Raw genomic sequence first — 19,973 nt, 5'->3', positions numbered from 1 at the left:
TTATTATTATTATTTTTATTATTATTATTATTATTATTATTATTATTATTATTATTATTATTATTATTATTATTATTATAGATTTATCGGGTCACGTTTGGCTGATAAAATGTCAAAAATGTTGAAAAATGTCAGTTTTCCTCCAAATCTGGCATGATTTTGTTTCATCCACAACCCAAAGATATTCAGTTTACTGTCACAAAGGAGGAAAGAAGCCAGAAAATATGTTTCCAAGTGTCCACAGTTTTAAAGAGTACTAAGAAGACTGGTGACTCTACACACTGTAGATACTTTACTAGTTTTTACAGCATCTCTAGATGTTTCCTCTCTACTCTGTTCATCATCAATAGAAAGATGTTTCACCATGCTGAATGTATCTCCAACAACTATCTCCTCTGTTCACTTTTTTTTAAGCCATGATGTACTTATTTTACTCATCTAGCAGACTTGATTTTCCTATCAATCTCTCCCAAAGTAACATAAAATTGCCCAAATTGACTCAAAATTGGTCCAAAGCAACAAAGACTCTTTAATAAATACATTCCATTTGACTTATTTGAAAAGAAACTGCCGCTAAGACAGACTCCCGGCTGCCATAAACAGCCGACTTATCAGCTCCTCGGTGGGCTGGAGACCAAACACGACGAATTATCGCGGAGCTTTCTGCAGCGTTTACGAAGGCCGAGCAAACTGCAACCAGATGAGTGCAGCTCAGCTCAGCGCAGAGCGTTGGAGGGGGGAATATGTCCTCCTAATCACTGCACAGCTGCCTCTATAGGAGCCCATAAACCTCCTGGATGCTCCCTAAAACCAACACTAACCCAAAGAGGTTTAAAAACAGAGCCGGAGGAAACCAATTTACCCCCCAAACGCCAAACAAAGTGAGAAAAAAACGCTCAGCTCTTCTGCAGAAAAACCCATTAAAGTGGTCTGAGAGGCTCGCTGTGGATCCGTTCTGTCAACGCAGGAAAAAACCCAAAACAAAACAAAAAAAAACATCCCACAGCAGCCGAGAAGCAACAAAAACAGCTTCAAGTACGTAGAGGAGAGTCCAGATTTATCACTTTTAATGGACTTTTCCATCATTTCTGAGCCTCAGAACATCAGTACAGCAGAGAGACACGTGACATTTAGGAGGAAAAACAAATCTGAGTTCTGGTAAAAATTTAAACCAGATCAGTTTTATATTCATCTAAAGCCCCAAAGACGCATAAAACCATTAAAATCTCACACTAAACTACAAAAATGAGACATGGAACAAGAAAAATAAGACACGGAATGTCTAACAACAGGAAAAGAGAGATGCAAAATGAGAAAAAAAAACAAGCAAAAAAATGAAAATGACAAAATATGGTCCCAAAGACTCACTGAACAACACAAAACTGACATAAAGGAGACAAAAAAAATCAAAAGTTGAGCATAAAACAACATAAAAGACACAAAACAAGAAAAACGAGACGCAGAATGTCAAAAAAAAGAAAACGAGGCACAAAAACAACAAAAAGATGACCACAACGAGAAAAAACTGCCCAAAAGATTCACACAAAACAATACAAAACTGACACAAAAAGAAAGAAATGAGACAAAAAATGACAAAGATGAGCACAAAACAACAAAAAAACAGACACAAAACAAGAAACATAAGACACAAAATGTCACAAAATAAGAAAACGTTTTGTGAAAACGTATCAGTTTTGTGCTGTTTTGTGAGTCTTTGGGGCAGTTTTTTCTCATTGTGGTCATTTTTATTGTTTTTGCCATTTTGCACGTCTCGTTTTTCCTATTTTTTGACATTTTATATCTCGTTTTTCCTGTTTTTTGACATTTTATATCTTGTTTTTCCTGTTTTTTGACATTTTATATCTTGTTTTTCCTGTTTAGTGTCTTGTTTTTGTAGTTTAGTGTGAGATTTTGATGGTTGTACGTGTCTTTGGGACAGTTTTGTCTCTTGACATGTGGAACTTGGCGTCATTAAATCTTCTATAATTACTGTAGATAAAGAATCAGCTGATTCTGCGAGAGTCAAATACGGTTGATTTAACATAAAATAACCCAAATCTGACGTGTTACAGACTCCTTTTCATTGAGTAAAGTTTAATTTTATGGGCGTTTCGGTTGTAATAGATCTCAGACTCCCAGTGATGCAGTTTGATGTTGGTTTTGTTGGTTTGTTTGTTTGAGCAGATGGACAGAAAATGAGATTTGGCAACCCTGCTATGGTGCTATATGGTCGTTAAGCCTATTAAAAACTGTATTTCTGAGCCATAATCCTGCTTGTAATCCCCATTTTTTACTAAATACATCCATAATCTGATTACATCTTTTTGTTCTGTAACTTTAGTTGAGTTTACCTAACTACCGTCCAGTATTTCCCATCATCACACCAACTTATTTCTTTATTTCCACCATCTTGTGAGCAGATTAAACAGAACTAACAGCTGCTGTACGGCACCGTCTTTAGAAGGTCCTTCTGTTAAAATCTTTAATAAATATTTAATTTGCTGCAGAAACAGTTGAGATCTTTGAATCAGATGATCTTGGTGTTCCTTCCCTTCGTTAACACTTTCACCTGTCGATGAACATCACCTACAGCACATTAATCCATATTTAATTACGTTTGGGGCCCTCGAACCGTTAAATAATCTCCAATGCAAACAACAGATGCTGGATTGAAAGGCAGATGCAGCACCAGGAGGTTTCTCATCCTCCTCTTTCATCGTCATGGTCAAACCCGGCAGGTTGTTTTAGTTTTTCTGGAAACGAGGATGAATCCTGACTGCTGTCGACCAAAAATAATCACCTGGCTTTGGTGTTGTTTAGTTTTGAATGTTGTTTTTCCTGTTTTATGCTTTAAAACTGAGACATTAAGTGTTTTATTCCAGAGATATTTGCATATCAGGGCCTAACAGCAAGCTAGCGACACGATTATAGCCGTCGTTCATTCTACAGGACAAAACTGTTGGATTCTTCAACCACAACAAGAACAAAACATATCTTGTACCTGAAAAACTGTGTTGAGGTGATTCCATTTAGGCTCCTTCTAACTTTACTGCACTTTGTCTGCCCAAATCTTAGATGTAACCACAAGAATTGGTAAATTACTGATGATTCTTGTGATGGTTATCCTAATATTTCTGGTTTATCATTTTAGTGACTGTAATCCTCATCTTGAGCTCACGTCTGCACATTAAAGCCTTGTTTAATGGTGACAGAATGAGCAGTTATTCTGGTCTTGATGCGTAGTTTCTCATAAATATTAAACCTTGTCGTCCACTCACCTTTTTCCCAGGGAGCTTAGCGGCGTACTGAGGCTCAGCGGAGTTCTGGCCGGCGTCCGGTTCCGTCCGGTCAGCTTGGCGACGGACGGTTCCTTCTTCGGGGACTCGGCCTTGTGAGCCGGACTGGAGCCGGGTTTGATGTTCAGGTCCTTCAGGACGTCGTAGTTGATCTTGGAGGAGATCTTCTTCTGCTCCAGCATCTTCTCGATGGCCTCGTCGGCGGTGCTAGCCCGGATCGGAGGGCGACGCCTCGAGGGGCCTCTCGGCTGTCAAGTTAAAAAAAAAAACAAGAAAAAACAAAGATAAGTAAACCAGCTGTTATGAAAAAACATCCAGAAAAGACATGGGAGTTTTAGTCTATTCAGGTCCCGGATAAAAAATGTCAATAACTATCTGGTTCCAGCTTCTTACATGTGAATGAGTGGTTTCTTAATTTTATGAGGTGCATTCAAAAAGTTAAAGTTTGTGTCCACAGGATGTCCACTTTAATGCTTCGTTGTCTACGTGGAACGCCCTGCAATGCATGGCATAGAATTCTTTCGAAGTATCAACATCAATGTCTTTGTGACCCTTGGAAGGTTTACATTTGCGGTTTCTCCACAGAGTTTGTGTTCTGAGGCGTCTGAGGAAACACATTTGGTGCGACGACCTGAACTTAAAGGCTGTTTAGCTGCATAGTCAGTTGAAAATGTACAAGTTTTTTGTCTAAAATGGCACAAATGTGGCTCCTTGTGACTACATCCTCATTCCTAAAATGATATTCAAGTCGAAGCGCTGCTGTTTTGACACAGTTTAGCCGATCTAGAGCGCGTTACAAGTGTTGCAGGAGCACTGGGAGCAGAGTATCGCTGCACAAGGAGATTACACAATGGGATGGCACCAAAATGTACTTTCTTGATCTGATCTCTTTGATACCGAACACAATTCCAGACAAAAAAAAAAAGAAACATTTTAAGAGGTTACTTGGAGCTCTTGGATGTTGTGATTCTGAGGTCTAGTGATTGTGAATAAACTGCTGCCTGTTTGACCAGCAGGTTTAATAATTAAATGTTCAGATTTATGCTACAGAGTCTTTAAAATACGGGAGAAACCATTTTAACTGGGCTTTATTCCAACTTATGTCACAACAAACAGCATTTTAATCGGAACTCTACCAGGTTGATCTCTGGTTTTTCTTCTTTTTGCATTATTTTATCAGTTTTTTTAGCCAAAATACTTGATTTCATACAAGGTTTTATACATATATATGGTTATTCTGTGCCTTTTGTGTTATTATCATGCTGTCTGTAGTGGTATATAACTGCAACAATGTCCATTATAGGATCGTTTATCTTCTTAAAATAGTTTTTTGCCCTTTTTGCACCATCTGAATGACACTTGGGTCTATTTGACTCCATTTTAATTGGAGATTTGAACATGTTGGCATACGTTCATCATCAGATGCATCATAATTCCAGCTTAATCTCTGGCCAGACATAATAGCGTCCTGGTGGTTTCAGGATTTATGAAACTGACCGTATGATTCCCATCAATAAATCCGAGCCATTACTGGAAATTACGTATTTTGGCATTACGGAAAGATTTAATACCATTTTCATTTTCTGAGATCCTTGTGCGTGATCACTGAGAGTAAAATCTGAAAAAAATACTGAAGTTTTCAGCTAAATTAAGGCTGCCAAATGATGAATTTGAGAGGTTTGGGATGTTTTTTTGGGAGCAGAAAGCCTATTTTTCTTCAAAATTGCTGTATTTCCTTTAAAACACTGCATTCGTTTATCTTCTTCTAGCCTTGACCGTTTACCCAAAACAACAATCTGAGATGTTCTGAGGCTGAATCAGTGTCAGACGGAGAAAAACAACGGAGAGGAAAGATTGGAGGAATTACTGGCTTCATGACAGGATGGAAGGTGCAGATTTCAGGTAGATAACTGGTCAGTCTGAGGCCTCTGAGATGCCAACACATTCACCTGACTGCCGCTTTTTTCACCTGACGAATTACGTTTCGCTCCATTTGCTTGTTTTTTCTGTCTGACTGGTTAAAAACCGGCCTCCTGCCGTCGTCCAAAAGTCTTTACCTTCCTCTCTTTGTAGATGCCGAGCTCCTTCTCCTTCGCTATCTTCGCCTCTTTCTCTGAAAACACAAGAAAACACAAAACTCTCGGTATATAAACACAACCCCAACAGGTTCAGGTGGAGGTAAAGAAGTGGAAGGAAGCAGCGGCGTTCGAGTGAAAGTTAAATTCCGCCTTCAAACATGTGAGTCGTGTCGCATCCTGAAAGCACCTTTCTGCTCTTTGAGGTAGTCGCAGTTGTCCGCCATCCAGAGCGCCGTCTTGATTTGGACTTCTTTGTCATTCAGCAGATACTGCAGAGAGACGACAGCAGAGTCCAATTATCTCACCGGAATACGACGTTTCTCTGCTTCTGCTCAAACAGGCGCTTCAATTAATTCTTAATCTCATGATTTGCAAATTTTAAACCAACCGAAGCAACACATTCCAAACTGCTGCAAACATGAGAAGACAGATTCATGTTCTGGGTTACAGTTAAATAAAATACAATTAAAATAAATTATACTATTTTTTGGTTTATAAAAATAAATATTTAAAACTGCTGCTCTCTTTTTAATTTTTTAAAAATTGTTTTGTTTTTATTTTTACTTATCTTTCATTTCATTTAAAGCTAATTTTTATAAGTTTAAACCAATATCATTTATATTATTATTTATATTAATGATAAAAAAATATTTAAAACTGCTGCTCACTTTTTTAAATTTTTAATTTAACTTTTCTATTTTTTTCTGTTTTCATTTTTTCTTATCTTTCATTTTTCAGCTGTTTTTATCAAAATAATATTATTTATATTATTATTTACATTAACAAAAATATATATTTAAAATTGCTGCTCTCTTATTTAATTTTTAAATATTTATGATGACAAGAGTAAGAAACACCCAGGAACTTCCTGGAGTTCAGAGGGTTAAAATTATAGAATGAGGCCTCTTTAGACATTTTACATTTTTTAACAGCTTCCTTCACTTGTTTAGTAAATAAGTGATTTTAGAATCCCTTAAGTTGGTTTGTAAACGGTCACAAATCAAGGTCATTACTCCTAAAACATGAAGTTTCATATGTATAAATCCAGATCTTCCGGCATTTTCTCAAAAAATAATATGATGAAACTGCAAATTATTTCATATCTCAGTACAAATGTAGTTCCTATCTTTGAAAAGGTCTCATTTAACTTCCTAGAAAGTTTGGCATTATAGTTTTAAGCAAATTGTTGAAGCAAGAGGAACAATTTTCAAAGAAATTCTACTGTTTTCATTTTTTATGTCATTTTAATCATGTAATCTTGCAGTTCTCTCTCCTTCTTCATGGTTGTTCTGTTTCCACTGAGGTTCAGGACTTTATATTGCAGTGAAAAATGATGCGACATGAGTAAGAACCATCCACAGACTTGGTGGAGGAACATCGTGTGAATCCTGAACCTACCAACTCTATCTCGCTGTCATCGATCCCACTCAGGTCCAGCTCTCCGCTGTCAGCAGCACCATCTGTCAGAGACAAAAACCAGAACGGACATCAGAAAATCTGCTGCAGCCAACATTTCTACAACATGCTGCCCAGTGAGGAGCGTCTTCCATCCGGGCTTAATCAGCAAATAAAACACAGAGACTCCTGATAAGACTCTAATGGGCTTAACTGGCATTTCACCCTCCTGTTGTCCTCATTCACAGGCACCAAAAAATATAGTTTGCTTGTTTGAAAAAAATCTAAAAAAAATCAGCAAAAAAATTCCCCAAATTTCTGAAAATTTGCAAAACATTCAGGAAGAAAATTTCAATAATTCCTTGAAAGTTTCCCTTAAAAGTCTGATTTTAAAAAAAAATCCCCCAAATTTGGCAAGAAAATTCTTGTAAATGTTTTCAAAAAATAAGTAAAAATCTTCCAAAAAAATCCTAAAAATATCTAAAGTCATTCCATATATATCAGCAAAACTTCTAATATTCTCTTTAAGAACATTCACATAAAAATCAACCAAAATCCGGCAAAATTCGCTGGATTTTGGTAGATTTTTTGTGAATGCTCTTAAGAAATATTTTTAACATTTCTTTTTTCCCCACCAAATAATGTTCAAAGATTTCCCAAAAATGTTGAAAATGTGGACATCAGAAGCTTCACTGTGAAAATATATATATTTTTCCACATTTTTAAACTTTAAAACAGGTTAATTTTGACCCGCAGGACGACACGAGAGTTAACCAGATCTACCTCAACACACTTTCTTTTCAATTACTCTCCAGATTGCTTTATTTTCAACACTGAAACACCATTTTGCATTTTCCACATGATGAGACGCTGCTTCCACCGGCGATGGAGCCGATTGCAAACAACTCGATAAAAGACGAAGGCTCCTAAATCCTCCAGGTGTGCACCAACAGCTCCATCTGAGAGGAGGAAGGTTCAAAGAAAGTCTGATCGACTTTGATAAAAGAAACAAAAGATTGTTGGGGAGGAGGCGGCGCTGCTGGGGAAACCACCAGCAGCTTTCACTCCGGCTTCATTAGCTGTTTTTACAACAAACTCTCCTGCACACATCAGACGGTCAATCAAAGCAGCCGAAGGGAAGGAGCGCTTTAAAGAGGCGGCGAGCTTTCAGGCAGTCGTTTAACTTCTGTCAGCTTTCTGCCTCTGACATGTTCACAGAGACCTTCCTAACAGGACGACGGCTTCAAAGCCACCTGAGTCCACCAGCAGCTTGTCGCTTCACACTGCAAAAACTCTAAATCCTACCAAGTCTATCTGTCTTATTTTTAGTCAAAATGTCTCATCCCGCTTGAGTTAAGATAAATTCACTTAACAAGAGACATTTCAGCAGATGGAGGGACTGTTTTAAGACAATGCATCTTAAATATCTCGTTAAGTCAAACAATCTTGAAATGATCTTGTTTTGAGTTGAATTTTACAAGAAAACTCAAAATAAGTTTAACCCTCGTGTCATCCTGCAGGTTAAAATTGACCCGTTTTAAAGTTTGAAAATGTGGAAGAAATATATGTTCACAGTGAAACTTGTGATGTCCACATTTTCAACATTTTTGGGAAATCTTTGAACATTTTTTGGTGGAAAAAAAGAAATATTAAAAATGTTCTTAAAGAAAATATTAGAAGTTTTACTGATATATATGGAATCACTTTATTTTTAGGATTTTTTGGAAGATTTTTACTCATTTTTGAAAATATTTACAAAAACTTTCTTGCCAAATTTGGGGGATTTTTTAAACATCAAACTTTTAAGGCAAACTTTTAAGGAATTATTGGAATTTTCTTCCTGAATGTTTTGCAAATTTTCAGAAATTTGGGGAATTTTTTGCTGATTTTTTTGGATTTTTTTCAGACAAGGAAACAATATTTTTTGGTGCCTGTAAATGAGGACAACAGTAGGGTTAATACATCTCAAATTAGGAGGTTACATGAAAGCAAAAATCTACTTTTGAGTGAAAAAAGTGCTTTTTTAAACATATCTGGCTTATTTTAAGACACCTAATCTTGACAATCCTGGTAAAATATAGCTTAAAATAAGTTTTCCCAGCTAATTTTAAGATCTCAATATTGTAAATATCATATCTTATTTCTAGAAATCTTACCAAGTCATTTTTCACTTCTTCTATTGGCAGATTTTTTCACTTATTTCAAGGTAAATGTTTCTTGAAATGAGTTTTTGTTTCTTGCTTTGAGAGGGCCGTTTTTTCAGGTGCAGAGGAGACACCGTCCTCGGACAGTAAAGGGTGCGTTCGCTGCACAGCTGGAGGGATAATCTAGTCAGACGTTGCAGATTGCAGCTTCCTTAAAAAAGAGGGAAGAGACGGGTCAGTCGCTATCTGCAGGGCCCAGAACTCTAAGAACTTCCCCTCCGTGAAGTGTGAGGCTGAGATAAGGAGGAGACAAGCCCTGGGAGAGATCTGCAGCTCCGGGAGGCTGAGAGACCGAGAGCCGATAACAGAGGTCCAACCCTGAGAGAGGAGGAGGAGGCACCAATTACCGGCTGATTATTCAGCCGCCGCTTTGATATATCTGCACTCGCTAATTCGATCAAACCCGGAAAATTGTTCTCGGTGTTCGTGCAGGAGAATCTGCACACCTCAGGTTCACAGGAATGTGAAGATGTGAAGTTACTTTATTTCATTTTTATGCGTTTGTGCACAGTTAATTTATTGTGGAAAGCCCAGAAAGACGAGCTTTGGTGTGAAATTCAAACATACCAAACAAAACATACAAAGCTTCTCACTGCACCTTCCTCTAGCCAGCTTTGACAGTTTGGTTTCAATACCTACAAGAGCTGCATTCAAAAAAGATCTAAGACTTTGTGTATAAATATCAAAAGCTGAACCTGATTTAAATTCTGTTGAGGCGGTCTCTTTGTGTAGTGATACTCTGCTCCCAGTGCTCCTGCAGCATTTTTAACACTGGACTTTCTAAATTTTCTAAACTCAAAATGATGGCCCTGAAACTTGCATTAAGGGAAGAACCAATCACCGGCTTATTATGCAGCCGCCCCTTTCATATATCTGCACTCGCTAATTCAATCAAACCCATAAAATTGTTCTTGGTGTTCATGCAGGAGAATCTGCAGACCTCAGGTTCTCTGTTTCACTTTGGAATATGAAGACGTGAAGTTATTTTATTTCACTTTACTGCATTTAAGTCTATGAGAAAGGCTGGTGACTCTGGTCGAGACAAGCTTTGGTGTGAAATTCAACCATTTCCAACAAAGATGCCAAACAAAACTACAAAACTTCTCACTAGCCAGCATTTACAGCATGCTCTTATCATCATCCTTGCAAAACCGGCACAAGTTGCAATCAAAAACATCCAATACTGTATAAAAAAACAAAAAATAAAAAACTGTACTTCAACTAACTTTGTTGAACCAGTCTCCTTGTGCAGTGATGCTCTGCTCCCAGTGCTCCTGCAACTCCTGTAAAGCATTGAACTTACTAAATCGTGTCAAAAAATTCTAAATACAAGACTGTTATTTTACATTTTTTCAGTGCCTTGGTAAATTCAATATAACTGATAAAATCACAGAAAAAATAAAGTATTCATTTACATGCTGGCTGTAAAAACATTGTCAAAACTATAAATACTGTCCACATCTAAAACATGCATATTTACAAATGTCAGTTCAATCTGTTGTTTGAAATTTGACTGAAAAGATACACAATTTTTACTTTTTTTCCAAATCAGCAAAAAATATTTGACAAATTATGTATATTTACTGTTAATAGATGTTAAATTACAGATAATTTTTAGCAAAAATCACAGAAAAAGAATACTAATTTACACGTTAACCCTAAAGAAATGGGACAAAACTGCTCATAACATTCGCAGAAAAAAAATCTATATTTGTAGAAAAGGCAGTTGGTTTTCAGTTTAAACTGTCATTTTAAACTTTTACCTTAGAAGGAAAATATTGCCCCGATGAGCAGAAATATGTACCTTTAATATGAATTACAGTTGGTTTAATGAGGAAAATCAGCAAGTAATTAAATGGGTTTTTGATTTTTTAGAATATATAGCCTCGTTACATCCAGTGATCTATAAAATATCTGTGATCTGCATAAAAATGTTGCTTGTAGAGAGGGTTGAACAGGACAGCAGACTTTTAAAACACCTGGATTTCCTTTAGATTTCATCACCACAGTGAAACATTTTAAATCTGCTTCCATGGAGAAATCTAATTAATCTCCAAGATGACAAATGCAGAAAAACCTCCTGAGATGTTGAAGGAAGGAGGACTTTTTGTTTTAGGTTGGAGCAGAATAAACATACGGTAGCTGGAGAATCTGGAGGACAGTCTCCCTTAATGAGATTATCTCCTTATTACACACAAGACAAAATAATTTAAGCCGGTTTCTGGCCTTCATGGGTGGAAAGTGCTGAAGGCCAGAAACATTTAGTGAATAAGAAGAGGAGGATTACATCGCCTCATTAGAGCCGAGAAGGTGGCCGAGATTCAACAAACTTCCAAATCCTGCAGGAAAAACAGAAACCTGCTGAGTTTCCTCCTCGTGTCCAGAGAGTCAGACTGAGGAAGTAAATTCACTGAAGAAAGACGAAGGAGGGAAACAAACAGCGATGGATAAAATGATCATTCTGACACAGATCTGGACTTTAAATGCTCATTATTTGTCTGTTATAGGAAGTTAATCTCATTAAGAAACAGTCGGTTCATCAAACAAATTAATAAACATGTTGACTATATTAAAAAAATAAATCTTTTTACAATGTGTGCCTCCTTTACAAATTACATTATTTTTTACTGTATTTAATTAAATTATAAATATTTATTTTTATTTTACAGATTTGTTCTTTTTTCTTTGATTTAATTTTTAACAATGTACTGAGGATTGAAAAATGCTAAATAATTTTTTGAAACTGTTATTTTACATATTTTCCCTATTTTTGATAAAGTACAGATAATATTGTGTAAAATCACAAAAAGTATATTAATATATAAATTAAATGTACAAAAAAATTAAATGATGTTATCAAAATTATTATTTTACAGTGTCTGACTGTAAAATTACACTATTTTTATGAAATAACAAAATAATATGTTGCAGATATCTGCTTTTATTTAACAGAAAATTATGTATATTAAAGATTGAAAAATGGTAAATTATACTTCAAGCTTTCATAGAGTTCCCCTGCCTTGTTAAATTGCAGTATATATCAAGGAAAATCGCAGAATAAAGTATTAATTTACATGTTAAGCTTAAAAAAGGGCTAAAAACTATAATGTCCACAATAGAAATTATATTTTTATCATTACAATTCTAGTGTATTTACATAAATTTAAAAACTACTTCAATATCATCTTTATCTTACAATGCAAAAAATGTACTTTTTAAAAAGTATATATATATATATATACATATATATATATATATATATATATATATATATATATATATATATATATATATATATATATATATATATATATTAAAAAAACATTTTAGATTTTCCCTGTTTTGTGTGCTGTTAAATTACAAAAATCACCAAAAATATACTAATTTACATTTTAACTGTCAAAAAACAAAACAAACAAAACAAAGCATCCAACAAAACAAAGCATCCAAAGCTGTAAATACTGTCCACATCAAAAATCTGTATTTATTCATTTCTTATAGGAATTCATTCTATTACAACATTTGACAATTAAATTACACAATTTGTAAAATTTTTTTACAGGTATTTGCTGTTATTTGAAAGATATATATTGTACATTAAAGATCTAAAAATAGTATATATATATTTTAAAATTACACTGCTTTGTTGTATTTAAATCTGCAAAAAATATATAAATTTTTTACAGATATTTTCCATTACTTTGAATAATTTTTCCATTTTTTGAATGTATTACGCTACTCCATAGTTTTTCTTGTATGTTTCTTTTCTGACGCCCCTTTCTGGCAGATTTTCACCTTGTTTTTGAGATGCTTACTTCCTACAGTGCACATTTAGTATATTTAATAGTGTAACTTTTATCTTTAGCGTAACATCATTAGTGTTTTCAGTGTTCCTGACTTCTCAGCTCCTTTATGAGGCGTCACAGTGAAGATACTCGTGTGTCTGAACAGATGCCAAATTCAATTTTTCAGGAGCACAGCTGGCCTGAAGATGAATCGACAAAGAAGCAGAGGTCTGATCTGCCCTCAAGCTGTTACCTCCATCAGCCTGTTCTCACCTGCTGCTCTCAGACCGGTAACCTGACCCCACATTTACCCCCCAACCCCTCTCCTCCCGCCTCAGAAATACCCCCTAATACCCCACCTCCCACACATCGGCGAGTCCCAGGCGGCTGCCCTGTCTGATGTGGTCAGCAGAATAAGTTGCTTCACACTGGAGGATCTCTATCACCAAAGAAGAGAGAGGAGGAGGGGGAAAAGAACACAAAGAAACTGAGAAAGTGTGCCCTGCAGGAGAGAACACTAACAGGTGAAGCCTTTTGAAGATGGCGATGGAAGGGGGAGGTTGAAAGGAAGCCGAGAGGGGGAAGCTGCCAGCTGAGACACTGAGCCAACAGAAAACGTAAGAGAGATATTAAAGGATAAGGCTGCTGTTGTTTTCTGTTGTTCTTTGTGTCCGCAAATCCCAGAAAAACACCAAAACCAACAGAGTGTTAGTCCAAGTCTCAATGTTTCCCGACATGAAGATTCTGTTTGAACACCGGGGGGTTAACCTGAAATAAACACTCAATGTTCATGCACTAATTTGTGCTTTTTCTACTCAATTTATGTCTTTGTTTATGTAGAGGACAACACTAAACTCAAGCTAAGGCTTACAAGGCTCAGACATTCTGTATCACTAAGTATTCATCCCCTTTAAAGTGACTCACCTACGTACATACAGGAACAGTAAACTGATAGAAGTCACAGTATTAGTGGAATAAAGACCATCTGAGTGGAGGGTAAATGACTGTACACTAAAGACTCCTGTATCTGGAAGGTTCAGTCTCTGGTGGATCAGTATCCTGGATAGAACTACACCATGAAGACTAAAGAACCAAGGAACTCTGAGAAAAGGTTGTTGAAAAGCATCAGTCAGGAGACAAAAGAAGAACATTTCCAAGTTACTAAATACCTCTTGGAGTCCATTTAAATCCATCATTAAGAAATGGAAGGAAGATGGAACATGAATAAATCTGAATAGAGCAGGACGTCCTCAAAAACTGAGAGACTGAGAAGAAAGAGACTAGAGAGGGAGGCCACCAAGACTCTGAAGGAGTTCCAGCTTCAGCAGCTGAGATGTTAGAGACTGTTCATCCAACAACTGTTGTCTGTTCTTCACCAGTCAAAGCTTTATGGAGACAAAGAGAAAGACTCTGTTGCAAAAAGTTCTACTTAAATCTGGACTAGAGTTCACCAGAAGACATGTGGAGACTCTGAAGTCAACTGAAGAAGGTTCGTTGGTCTGAGGAGACCAGAATGGAGCTTTTTGACCTGAAGAGTAGATGCTGTGTTTGAAAGACACCAAACACTGAACGTCATTACAAACACACCACTGTGAACCATGGTGGTGGCAGCATCGTGATGTGAAGCACGGTGGTGGCAGCATCATGATGTGAAGCACGGTGGTGGCAGCATCATGATGTGAAGCACGGTGGTGGCAGCATCATGATGTGAAGCATAGTGGTGGCAGCATCATGACGTGAAACATGGTGGTGGCAGCATCATGATGTGAAGCATGGTGGTGGCAGCATCATGATGTGAAGCATAGTGGTGGCAGCATCATGATGTGAAGCATGGTGGTGGCAGCATCATGATGTGAAGCATAGTGGTGGCAGCATTATGATGTGAAGCACGGTGGTGGCAGCATCATGATGTGAAGCATGGTGGTGGCAGTATCATGATGTGAAGCATGGTGGTGGCAGCATTATGATGTGAAGCACGGTGGTGGCAGCATCATGATGTGAAGCACGGTGGTGGCAGCATCATGATGTGAAGCATAGTGGTGGCAGCATCATGATGTGAAGCACGGTGGTGGCAGTATCATGATGTGAAGCATGGTGGTGGCAGCATCATGATGTGAAGCATGGTGGTGGCAGCATCATGATGTGAAGCATAGTGGTGGCAGCATCATGATGTGAAGCATGGTGGCGGCAGCATCATGACATGGGGATGCTTTTCTGCATTAGGATTGGAAGGCTTGTAAAGGTAGAAGGTAAAATCAATGCAGCAAAGTCTAGAGAAGTCCTCTGACTAATCTAGAAGAGAAGCCTCTCTGATAGAACATGATTTACTCCAATTTATGGGTTCTTAGATACATAAAGGTTGCTCATCTGTCATTTGGAACAATGTCGGATTCAGTGTCTTGTTGAAAGACAGATGGAGAGGTCAAGGAACAAACCTTGCTGTTAGTGGACAACCCACTCTTTCACTTCAGCCACAGACACCCATAAAAGACTCCAAAGTGCTGACTCCACCTTCCAAGTTCCTAAGATCCTGATCTGAGTATCCTCAGGATGCACCGGAACAAATTTAAACCCACAGGAACCAAAGGATCTACTGCAACATCCTGGTTTTAGAGACTAGATCCTGTATCCACACCTCAACAATCCAGGGCTGTTTTAGCAGCACTAGGTGGACCTACACAATGTTATGTAGGAGGTTTTAATGTAAGGACAGACTGGTGAATGTTATATGTATGAAATTTTGAAAAGTTGAGAGATTCTGACTGCAAAAATGTAAATGCCTAGCGGACTAAAGAAGAGAGAGGAGAAAAACAGCAGATTTGCATTGTAGACGTATTAGAGCGTAGAATTAAGCTTGATTCCTGTCAGAACCACATGTTGAACAGCTTCAGAAACCAGCGTCTTCCACATCGTAGAGTTCTTGAATGTAGAGTATCTGCCTCAGCCTTTTATGTGTAAGTTTCACTAACCAACAATCCCAGCATCCAACTGTGTTTTTCTTCTCCTAGCTCCATTTGTCCATTTGTTTCTCAGCTATTTGTGGCATTTTTCACACAAACAACCCAACACAACACTGCCAATGCCTCCCTGGAGAGATCTTCTGAAAATGTGACCATTATCCCAGCTTTTACACCGACTTCCTCCCCCTCTCAGCGACGGCCGGCTTTTCACTCCGCTCTCCAGCGTTGCCGTTAGAAATGACCGTAAACACATTTGATTTCGGTCAGCTCGTCTCAAAAACCAGTTCTGGAGAACATTCCTCGACCCTGAGAGCACATTAAGCAGCCAAACATTTATTCTGGCTTGTCATCCAGTCGCTCACTGAACTCATGTAGCTGCCACCACTGACTTTTGTCACTCTACGTGATCAAAGCAGCAATGAGGACCAGGCCGGCTGAATATTTGGCGCTTTTCTAACAAAACAATGAGGAGGAGTGGTGAAAAGTTGGAGATTAATGCGTTTTTGATCATATATGGACAGCAATGGAGCTTTATGGCACAGAAGTGGAACAATAATGACAACCGACTAGATAATTTTGGTCAAACTTGGGTCCTCCATCCAACTGAATTAATGTATTAAAGGTCAGCATGGTGTGGAAATCTTTCAGTAAAGATACAATCAAGACTGACTAAATTAGTCCAAACGATGATAAAAATGATCGACCAGACAAATCATCAAAATCTCGTGTTCTGGGAGGTCGTTCTCACATTTTACAGCCTCAGTATGAACGGTTGTTTCACAGAATTCAATTCAATTTTGTGTTTGTATTTGTCAAGATCCTTAACAGGAAAATAAGCAAGCACCAGAGATCAGTGTTTATCTAATAGCATAAAAAAAGCTAAAAAAACTATGAAAACCTGGCAGCAAGAGAAAAGTATGTGGACAAAATCTGCTAAAACATTCAAAAAACTGCAAAAATTATTAAATTAGCAGGCGATATAAGTTTAAAAAATGACATTTTAATGCATTTAAAGGCAGTAAAACCATGTAATTCTGTGGTCACACTGAAAAAGAAGAAATTACTATTATGAAAGAAAATTTGTGAAAATACTAATGGTCAACATTAGTAGCTGCTCAGTTTTTATTGCTTTCTACCATCCCCACTGTGAAGCATGGTGGTGGCAGCATCATGATATGAAGCACGGTGGTGGTGGCATCATGAGGTGAAACACGGTGGTGGTGGCATCATGATGTGAAGCATGGTGGTGGCAGCATCATGATGTGAAGCATGGTGGTGGCAGCATCATGATGTGAAGCATGGTGGTGGCAGCATCATGATGTGAAGCACGGTGGTGGCAGCATCATGATGTGAAGCATGGTGGTGGCAGCATCATGATGTGAAGCATGGTGGTGGCAGCATCATGATGTGAAGCATGGTGGTGGCAGCATCATGATGTGAAGCACGGTGGTGGCAGCATCATGATGTGAAGCATGGTGGTGGCAGCATCATGACGTGAAGCATGGTGGTGGCAGCATCATGATGTGAAGCACGGTGGTGGCAGCATCATAATGTGAAGCATGGTGGTGGCAGCATCATGATGTGAAGCATGGTGGTGGCAGCATCATGATGTGAAGCATGGTGGTGGCAGCATCATGATGTGAAGCATGGTGGTGGCAGCATCATGACGTGAAGCATGGTGGTGGCAGCATCATGATGTGAAGCACGGTGGTGGCAGCATCATAATGTGAAGCATGGTGGTGGCAGCATCATGATGTGAAGCATGGTGGTGGCAGCATCATGATGTGAAGCATGGTGGTGGCAGCATCATGATGTGAAGCATGGTAGTGACAGCATCATGTGAAGCATGGTGGTGGCAGCATCATGATGTGAAGCATGGTAGTGGCAGCATCATGTGGGGATGTTTCTTAGCAGCAGGACTTAATCTTAGTTATCTCCAGTATATTAAAATAAAGTTCTTGTTGCCAAATTGAGTCTTTTTTTTTGTATATTTGAGCATCTAGTTGGCAGATAAAGTCGTAGCACAGAGGGTTGAGATATTTCTTGGGATACATTTGATATTTGTTAGTAGGATCAATTTCTGTGTTGAGCTTCAGGACAAACAGAAAAAGTTCACCTATCTCATGCTGATTTAACAGAATTCGGCGACAGGAACACAAATTCGAAACATCACCAGCCTCATCTTTAAAGAGACCGAAGAAACAAATGAGGAACAGCGGGAGAAAAGGCCAACGGGAACAAGAGGAACCAGATGTGGCAAAGAAAAGGGCAAAGGATGAGGACGGAGACAAAGAGAGGCCGAGCAGGAAAGATTAAGAGAATGAGGTGGTGGGAGATGAAGAGACAGAGAGCAATGGAGGAAACCAGCAGGAGGAAAGAGGCGACAGACAAAAGACAGAGGAGGCTCTAAACACAGGAGAATGTGAGAGAAGCTAATGGAGAGAAAAGGAGTGAGACAGAGAGGAGGCTTAGAGAGGAGTTCAGTGATCTCCCTCTAATCCGGAGCTGCGATTCATTTCGGCCTGATCTGAGGAGGCAGAAAAGACGGAGAGTAAAAAATGAAAAAGTCACGCTGGCTAAATTAAAAGGAAGTCTGCAGACTCCTCCACACCTCCTGTCCTCGGCCTCCCTCCTCCATCTCCTTCCCCTCGCCCAAAAAAAAAACAAAGAGCGTGTGTGATCTGAGGGATGAATGGGGGTTTGTAGCCTGGCTGCTGCAGGATCAGCCATCATCCACACTTCAAACGCTGCCCACATCATCCAGACGCTCAGCAACAATCCTGATCCGCTGCTGCACAAAAACACAAACCAAAAAACCTCCTCGACCTGCTCTGAACCTGAACACCAGCAGCAGGAGGGCTGACGTTTTCATTTAGCAGGATTTAGACAGGAGAGGGACTGGTAGAGGGCAAATATAGTGGGAAAAAACATGGAAAATGCTAGTTATTTTACAGATTGCCCTGGTTTTATTTATTTATGACATTTACATAAATAATTGTATATTTATCTGCATAATAATATATTACATTATATTATATTATGATAAGAAATGAAAAGTTGTGAATAATTGTAATTACTAGTTTTGTTAAATTGACTAACATCACGGCAAAAAAAAAGTTAAAAAAAAAAAACATTTATGTTTCACCATAAATCTATATGTTTTTTATGGAACTTAAATCTGCAAAAGAAAAAAAAAACATATTACAGATTGAAAAATAAAGGAATTCTTTTTTATCTGTTATTTTATAGATTTTCCCGATTTAGTTTATTTGCAGATAATATGTATTACAATCAAAGAATAAAGTATTAATTTACACATTATGCCACAAAAACAGGCCAAATCTCTAAATGTCTAAATCAAAACATGTTTTCCCTATATTTAAAACATCCAAAAGTTGTTGTTTTTAACAGATATTTGCTGTTATTTAAAAGAAAAATTGATTGAAAAATAAACAAAACAAAAAAAATTATTTTACAGATTTTCCTAGTTTGCTAGTTGTTATCTGTAAAAAAAAAAAAAACAAAACCCAAAAACCAAAAAAAATTGTTAATAGCATTCACATTAAAAGTATGTATTTTTACAAACAACAATATGGTCTTTTACATTTGACTGCGAAACTACACTGTTTTTAAATCAGCAAAGACATAATTATTTTAAAGAGTTTTGCTGTTATTTATTAGTTATTTGAAAGAAAAAAAATGGTAAATTTAATATTTCTTTACCAGTTATTTTCCAGATGTGTCCTGTTTTGCTGCAATACAGATATCTGGTAAAAATATACAAAAAAAAAGCTATGAATTTACATGTTGACTCTAAAAAAACAAACAAAAGAAAAGTGAAAATTGTTAATAATGTCCACATCAAAAATCTGTGTTTTTACAGTAATTAGTTATTTTACATCTGGCCATAAAATTACAATTTTATTGCAATAAAATTTGCTAAAAATATGATTACTTTACAGATATTTGCTGTTATTTAAAAGAAAAATCACATATATAACAGATTGAAGGTTTTTAAGCTTTTATTTTACAGATTTTATCAGTTTGCTAACTGTAAAATAAATTTTAAAAATGTAAATAACATTCACATTTAAAGTATGTAATTTTACAATGTGTGGCCACAAAAAGTCACAGTTTTACTGCATTTACAAAAACAAACACTTTTATTCCCTGGCTTTCCATCCACCATGAGACTTTGATTTTATTTGTTTTTAGTGCCTTTAATATATTTCAGATTTTATTTGTTTTACTGTTT

At 37.3% G+C, this 19,973-nt stretch overlaps 1 protein-coding gene across 2 annotated transcripts in view; it reads right to left on the bottom strand.

Annotated features, from left to right (window-relative positions):
- LOC111569174 (transcription factor IIIB 90 kDa subunit-like) overlaps nucleotides 1–19,973 on the bottom strand; it is a 149,176-nt gene that overhangs the window by 56,586 nt on the left and 72,617 nt on the right. For both annotated transcript variants that reach the window (XR_008599964.1, XM_055005666.1), the window contains exons 13-16: nucleotides 6,773–6,834; nucleotides 5,562–5,643; nucleotides 5,354–5,409; nucleotides 3,279–3,544 (exon numbers count right to left, since the gene is read on the bottom strand). Coding sequence is in view for 1 of the 2 variants with exons in the window: in XM_055005666.1 (XP_054861641.1) it covers nucleotides 3,279–3,544; nucleotides 5,354–5,409; nucleotides 5,562–5,643; nucleotides 6,773–6,834 (466 nt within the window). In the remaining variant the exon portion in view is untranslated. The remainder of the gene's footprint in view (nucleotides 1–3,278; nucleotides 3,545–5,353; nucleotides 5,410–5,561; nucleotides 5,644–6,772; nucleotides 6,835–19,973) is intronic.

Source organism: Amphiprion ocellaris, chromosome 20 (assembly GCF_022539595.1).
Source record: "Amphiprion ocellaris isolate individual 3 ecotype Okinawa chromosome 20, ASM2253959v1, whole genome shotgun sequence".
NCBI lineage: Eukaryota > Metazoa > Chordata > Actinopteri > Pomacentridae > Amphiprion > Amphiprion ocellaris.
This window is presented reverse-complemented; position numbering and strand designations above follow the sequence as displayed.